The following is a 7624-nucleotide window of genomic DNA, read 5'->3' as shown; positions in this document are numbered from 1 at the left end:
CATAATTGGATATGTTTTTCTCTGTCCACCCTACCAGGATCTTTCTAGTATTTATTTTTTAGAGAAGTTTTAGTTTTTTAAATAGACTTTTCGTTTTTGGCCTTCCCTGGTGGCCCGTGGTTGGGAATCCACCTGCCAATGCAGGGGACATGGGTTTGATCGTGGTCCAGGAAGATTACACATGCCATGGGGCGATGAGCCCATGTGCCACAACTCCTGAGCCCGCACTCTAGAGCCCATGCTCCACAAAAGAGAAGCCGCCTCTGGGAGAAGCCCGAGCACTGCAATGAAGAGCAGCCCTCATCACCACAGCTAGAGAAAGCTGGAGTGCAGCAATGAAGACCCAGCACAACAAATCCACAGGCTTATTTTTTACAGCAGTTTTTCAGAACAAAGGTTGGGAGGAGGAGAGGTGAATAGATGGAGCACAAACTATTTTTAGGGCAGTGAAACAACTCTGTATAATACTATTTTGGTGGATACACATGATTATACCTTTGGGCAAATTCATAGAATGTGCAACACGAAGAGTGAAACCTAATGTAAATTATGTATTAATGTAGGTTCACTGATTGTAACAAATGTACCCTCTGGTGGGGATGCTGACAATGGGAGATGCTATGTATGTGTGGGGTCAGGGGATATATAGAAAATCTATATACTTTCTTCTCAATTTTGCTATGACTCTTTCCAGCAATTTAAAGCCAAATCCTTAGTACCTTATATATTTCCTGCCACTGGTAGTAAGTTCTGTTTTTGACTTACCACTCAGAGCAGCATCAGTGAAAACATCTTTCAATATTTTGTGAGCCAGAGGACATTAAGATTTCAAAGAATACATTTTTCCATTGAGGGTCATCAACCTGTAAAATGCAAGTCAAAAAAGCTGTGTGTGAACAACATAATTAAGGCATATTTTAAACTATATACCAAAATATCCACTCAGAGTTTTAGGGTATTATAAAAGAGCTAAAGGAAATTGTTCCCTTCTGTTTTCTAATTTTTAATTTTTAAAAATTTAAAAATTAAAAATTTTGTTTTTTAATTTTTTAGACTTTCCTAAGTGAAAGTGTTAGTCACTCAGTCATGTCTGACTTTTTGTGATCCCATGAACGATAGCCCACCAGGCTCCTCTGTCCATGGGATTCTCCAGGCAAGAATATTGGAGTAGGTTGCCATTCCCTTCTCCAGAGGATCCTCTCAACCCAGGGATCAAACCTGAGTCTCTGGCATTGCAGGCAGATTCTTTACCATAAAAAACTAAAACTAAAAACTAGTTAGATTTATTTTTAATTCTAAGAAAATGGACATGTGTTCTAAGGAAAGGTCTTCTGGAGTCTACCTATTCTAGAGAATACTAACCTCCATGGAGAGGAAGTTTTCTATATTTTAAACCCTCTTGTGTGTATGTTCATTACAAACACACTATAGAAGTTAAAAGCACAAATGTGTTTACAGTGATAAACAAGTCTCCCTCTAGCCCCTGCCTTCTGATCACTCTGCTACCATCCCAGGAGGCAACTTCTGTTCCCCATGACATAACTTTCAGATTCTATTTCACAAGCAAATGCCTACTTAAAAAAAAAAGACAAATACAGCACATTATATGCTGTTCTGGACTTTCCTTTTGTACTTAACATGTCTTGGAGATCTTGCCATAGCAGTGGATAAAGAGTTACCTCATTCTTTTTCAATCTAAGTTTAATGTTAAGGGGGTTACAGTTAGGAAGTATATTATTTATTTTTGCCATTTCAACAGCAGAGCTGCAACTAGATTAATCCTTAGTTTTCTGGGCTTTAGTATCAAATAGTTAAAAAGCATTAAGCTTTTTCCCTGCCCTGGAGCTCTATTTTCCTTGCTAAGATTCTGTTCTATGCCTTTCAACCCCTTCTGAGGTTGGACATCATTGTCTGGCTCAGTCATTTGATCTAATTTTTCATGAGTCAAATTTAATAAACCCAGATGGCCTGGCTCAGATGTCACTTAAGGATAGAAGATTAAAGGATGAAATGAAAATAAATGTATAGGATAGAGGGCTGAGGGCTTGTTGAATGTTTGCGATTTTAATGTGCCTGTGTGTGTGTAATTGATTCCTAATCAATTTAAAGCTCAAGTCTCCTCCCCCTGATTTTGTGCCTGGAGACTAGGATTAGTGCAGACTTAGTTCATACAAGATAAGTGCTCATCTCTAGATTGTTCTGATCCCTCAGTTCGCTGTAGTTCACAAAGACAGAGCACTCAAATATTTCTCAAATATTGTTTCTGACTCTCTCTCTCTGGGTAAGCGAGGCCGACACACTTGCCAAGGATAACTGAGAACGTAAGGGCAATCCTTGACTCGGCAGCTCGAGCAAGCTGCGTGCTAAAAGCAACTTCGAAACACACCCTATAAATAGCCGTTCATTGTCAGCAGGAGCGAAAAGACAAGAGGGAGCGTGCGGCACTGTGATTCAGGTCTAATTAAAGGGTTGCTCTCGCGGGGTTATAAGCGAAGAGCAGCTCTCTGATAATCTAGTTGGAAGGCAGCGGCGAAGTTCCACGCGGACATCGGACCGGGAGAACGCTGCTGGATGCCGGTTTTGCCTCCACTATGGCAAAAATCATCCTGAGGCACCTCATCGAGACTCCAGTGCGATACGAGCAGGAATTCGAAGCTCGAGGTCTGGAAGACTGCAGGCTGGATCACGCTTTATATGCACTGCCCGGGCCAACCACGGTGGACCTGGGGAAGGCCAGGGCGGCCCAGGCTCCTCCAGTGGACGCCGCTGAGATGCCGTCCCAGAGAGGCGAATCCCGCTTCCAGGTCCTGCTGGACGTGGTCCAATTCCTCCCCGAAGATATCATCATTCAGACCTTCGAGGGCTGGCTGCTGATAAAAGCTCAACATGGAACCAGAATGGATGAGCACGGCTTTATCTCCAGAAGCTTCACCCGACAGTATAAACTGCCCGACGGCATTGAAACCAAAGATTTGTCGGCGATCCTCTGTCACGATGGAATTCTGGTGGTGGAAGTAAAGGATTCGGCTGGGACCAAGTGACATGGTGTCGAGAGGAAGATTCTAGTTTAGCCCATGGTATCACGGGAATGTGTGTATTATCCACGTTTGAAATGATTTTTATGAAGATTAAAAACACAGACATAATTCCTGGTATGTTGAGGTTGTCTTTGTTATTTTATTACGAAAGGAAAGTTGTTAAATATGTTCCTACAGCTCAGGTTGATGCTATTCTTAACACCTGAAACATTGACAGTTTAGGAGACTGTAGTCTGATAGTAGAAACGATTCAGAATTATTTCTTCCTTACTTCAACAATGCCAGAGAAGCTTGCATTTCTAACAGTTGATGGCAAAAGAGCCACACCAATTTAAGAAATTCTTATCCATTTTATGAAAGTGTTTTATAGTGCTAAAAAGAGCTGTGATCTCCTTCACTTAATGAGCTTTTCTTTTCAGCGTATTTTATTATAGCGTGGCTTTGTAAATATAGAATATGAAGGTTAAAAAATAGTACTGGAAAATTGGATCTGAAATATATTTATGAGTCACTACATTTGTTACTGTTTTAAACTTACGTTGGAATTTTCAGATACAAATATGATTTTTAAAAGTTCGAAATATGTACCTCATTAAAAAAAAAAAAGCTAAGGTGAATCTTAGCTGCAGCATTTTTTAAAGCACAGTGTATGTTTTGTGGATATTTATGAAATATTAAGATGCATTGTCATACTTAAATTAATATAAAGTTTAGGAAACCACTTTGAAAAGTACAATGACTGAATTCAAGAAAATTTAAACTATGCTCTTTAAATGTTACTTAAAATGTTAGATTTCAGAAGATGGCAAAATGCACTGCATCTGTTCTCACTGCATAATCCTTAGCTTTAAATAGCTTGGCAGGCAATGAAAGTTCTGAGGCCCGAGCTTACATGGGTGTCTGAGTTTATACAGAACATTGGCTGCTTCTATTTCCCCCAACTGCTGCTTTGGCCCAAAGGAGCGGCAGAGACATTGGTGGTTAGGAACAATTGCCTTCAACAGCTGGTCTGTGACATTCCAAGGATTTGCTATCTCATTCTGTACATGTGAAGTACCTCTTTGGGGGAAAGTAGCTGCCTTAACCCCGGACCCCATGTGAGGCTGAGGACAAGGCTATGAATAGCAGAGGAATCTGGGTATGGAAAACAACAGCGTAGCCTGACTGCTGATAACCCCCAAGCTCCTCTATGGCGCTTTGTTTGTAGTTTACATGCAGATGCGAGAGGTATGAAACAGTAGAAAAATAAATCAGAAGCTATACAAGTTGTTTTGAAAACAGAGATGTTGGTTTATAGTTTAACTAAATTGAAAGCATTTTGAAGTTAGGTGTTTATACGAAGTTGGTAATTGTGCATTCAACTCTAGGATCACAAATTTTGTTCTTTGACAAAGTGAATGTCATAGACCAACTCTGCTACATAACAAAGTTAATAGTAATTAATGGATTATATCTACTAATATGACTAGGACTGGGATGCCCTTTGTCCCACATTAGATTATTCTTTTCTATTATTGGGCAGGATAGTGTGAAAACAAGCTAGTACTTTGAGAAACAAACACAAACATCCTCTCGTTGGCCTTGATCTCACTCTAGGTAAGATCTTCTGAGAAATTTCAGAAAGTGAAGTTCTTAGCATGAGGAGCCACTGATAGGAAATGTTTCCTTTAAAAGTTAAGATTAAACACTTCATTCAATTAGCATTTATTTTTCCTAAGATAAATTTTAAAGTAATACTTTTTTTTTTTAATTTGGGAGATATACCAAGCACTATAAAAAATAAAAAACCATTTATTATTCTTCTACTACGATGAGATAGCTACTTTATAGTTCAGAATTCTCTTATACATAAATACATGTATCACTTTTCTCAAAATTAGGATTATATTTGCAAAGGGTTTGATATCCTGATCGTATTGGTTATTATCTGTTGCCCTCCCCACCTCCTACCAACCCAGACCATCCTCTGCCCTACTCAGCCCCACTCTGAGCCCAAGCAGGTCCACCCTGATGGGCGTGTCATTCTAGTTTCCAACTGGGTTCAGCCAATAGGAGGCACTGACTGCAGATCAGAGACTGGAGAGAGGAAGCTGGTGGGCAGGAAGGGCGGAAGAGGAGGGCATTTCATTCTCCACTGCCAGCTTGCTGCAGTTGAGGCTCCGGCAGGACCTGCGTTCCCCAGGACTGGAGGTCTGGAGGGACCGCTTCTTTTCCGAGACGTGGACTTATATCAGGCACCAGAATTCCAACGCTGTTTCTTCCTTATGCCCCTTCAACACTTGGGGTAGTGATGTCTTCTGCCATTTCTTGTTCCTGGTACTTCACAATTCCCTATTGGTTCCCTTTACTCTGCTTGCTCTCCCATAAATGATTCCTTCATTAAAGACCCTTTCAGGTGATAAAAGAAAATTTCACATATTGAGGTATGAGGAAGTCATTCTGGCTAATACGTGAGTTGACTTGAATTTTAACTGCTAACTAAAACAGCCTGTTATACACCTGCTTTAATTATTAAAGAAAAGGGCACACTGACCAGAAGTAAAGAGTGTCTATGTTAAAAATAAAGAGCAAATGATTCCCTTCCTGGGACGCCAGTGCTGGTCCTTCTTCCACGGTAAGACTCCCTTCCTTGGTGCAACGGCCATACGGACTCACTATGTAAACGCTGACTTGTTTTTCTGAAACCTTGAAGGAGTATGCGTGCATGCTAAGTTGCTTCAGTCGTGTTTGACTCTCCACAAACCTATGGCCTGTAGCCCGCCAGGCTCCTCTGTCCATTGAATTCTCCAGGCAAAAATATTAGAGTGGGTTGCCATGCCCTTTTCCAGGGGATCTTCCCAACCCAGGGATTGAACCTGAGTCTCCTGCATGACAGGCAGATTCTTGACCGTCTGAGCCACTAGAGAAATAAATGCCTGACTTATTTAATGTTCTTAGTTCTGACAAGATATAAAACTATGTTGACAGTCATGTGTCTCTGGAGCAGTTCCTCAGAGCTGAGAGGCTGTCTTCCAGGCGATAGTCCTCAGTTTGGCTCAAATAAAGCTCTTTTTATTTTTTTAAAAATCATTTCTATTCCTATTATAGATTACTTATTGATTATTTTCATCCACACAGGAGATGGAATTCTGACTGGTCTTGTTTGTTTTTGCCAGAACCCTGATTGCTTGACTTCTTAAGTGATTAGAAAAAAAAAATAGTGCATTACTTTCTTTTGCTAGAGAACATTAAGTGATTTGTAATGGTTACACACAATTCCAACACAGATAAACAATAATATCATTTAACCATTCCTTCTCATTACTCATCCCAACAGGAAGCAGATGGCACTGTCAAATTGGAATAATTCAGATTAGAATAATTTATTTATAAAGAGACAAATTACAGAGGAGGGGGCAAGGTGGACGTGAGCCACAGGCAGCACCCTACGCTGAGGGTAGCAGTGTGGAGCTCTTAGGTTCCCTAGGTCCAAAGGAGTGAGAGGAGGAAGCAGGGCTCAGAAATCAAAAAGAAGGTCAGGTAGAGAACTCCAGCTCTGACTTTCATCTTGAGGGACACAGTCAGCCAAGGTGACCTCATAGGCACCAGGAAAATAAATACTTTCTCCCTCCAATCTCCTACTGGGGCATCCTATTGGCTGGACCTATCTGGTAGCCAGAGGGCATGGGTGTCCTGTAGATACAGTTCAGCAACCTCCCAGGGCAGAGAGCAAGGTGGAGAAAAGTGGAGGGTGACTCCTAGGGGCCAGGGGAAAACACCAGCTCTCCACTAAAGTGAGAACTGTTCTATAGCTTTTAGGAAATCTTTCCTACAAAAAGACTGAGATACTATTTGGGTGCCTTCAAGTTGCAATACAATTTGGCACGTGCAAGCCCAGCATGGTAAAGGTGAGGAAATAGGGAGAAAAAGGCAAGAAAATACGAGAAACAAAGTGATGTGATGTGCTGCCATGCTGGCCACTGTTTCACAATGACCTATAAAGAGACTGCAGCCTCTGGGCAGGGGTGTTGGCTAGGCACCTGGAACTTCTCCAGAAGAGCTTCAGGAGGAAATCGAATCTTAGAGCACTCCACAGGGAATAAAGGAGAGGGAAACTGCCCTGTTCCCTACTATTTCCCATATCTCATAAGTCAAGTTCCAACTCACAGGGAGTAGACTCTCCTGAACTCTGAGTTGTATCATCCAGCCCCTTAGTGACTGATCAGAAAATCAGACCCATGCCACACAGTGTGACATTTCATCCATTCTGGGAACAGAAGGATGACTCAACCTGGTTAGGGCTCAGTCAGGGAGAAAAGAGCAGACTCAGGGCTTCCACCTGAACAGCAGCCACCTAACGAAGTTTAGCAAAGGCTCTGGCAAAGGTGGCAGCAGCATGGCTTGGGAGGCAGGCGACAAGCTTCAAAAAAAAGAAGGCAGGCCAGAAGGTACACAGGGTTTGTTTTCACAACAGTCTCAGACCCAGAACTGGCAGGAAGAGGGTGTCAGGCAAATCACAGTCTTATAGCATCTACACTGACTTCAAATTATAAACTCTAACATCACCTTACATATAATATTATGTATTATATATAATATTATTATGT

The 7624-nt window shown here is 41.4% G+C and overlaps 1 protein-coding gene across 1 annotated transcript; it reads left to right on the top strand.

Annotated features, from left to right (window-relative positions):
* The first annotated feature begins 2408 nt into the window (after positions 1 to 2408).
* Positions 2409 to 3155, top strand: HSPB3 (heat shock protein family B (small) member 3). The gene has a single exon (XM_006074170.4). The coding sequence runs from the start codon at positions 2592 to 2594 to the stop codon at positions 3039 to 3041; it is 450 nt and encodes a 149-aa protein (XP_006074232.2). The 5' UTR covers positions 2409 to 2591; the 3' UTR covers positions 3042 to 3155.
* Positions 3156 to 7624: the final 4469 nt, after the last annotated feature.

This window comes from Bubalus bubalis, chromosome 19, assembly GCF_019923935.1.
Source record: "Bubalus bubalis isolate 160015118507 breed Murrah chromosome 19, NDDB_SH_1, whole genome shotgun sequence".
Classification (NCBI taxonomy): domain Eukaryota; kingdom Metazoa; phylum Chordata; class Mammalia; order Artiodactyla; family Bovidae; genus Bubalus; species Bubalus bubalis.
This window is presented reverse-complemented; position numbering and strand designations above follow the sequence as displayed.

Coding starts and splice junctions, on each gene's coding strand:
- HSPB3 (XM_006074170.4), top strand. CDS start 2,592: ATGGCAAAAATCATCCTGAGGCACCTCATCGAGACTCCAGTGCGATAC.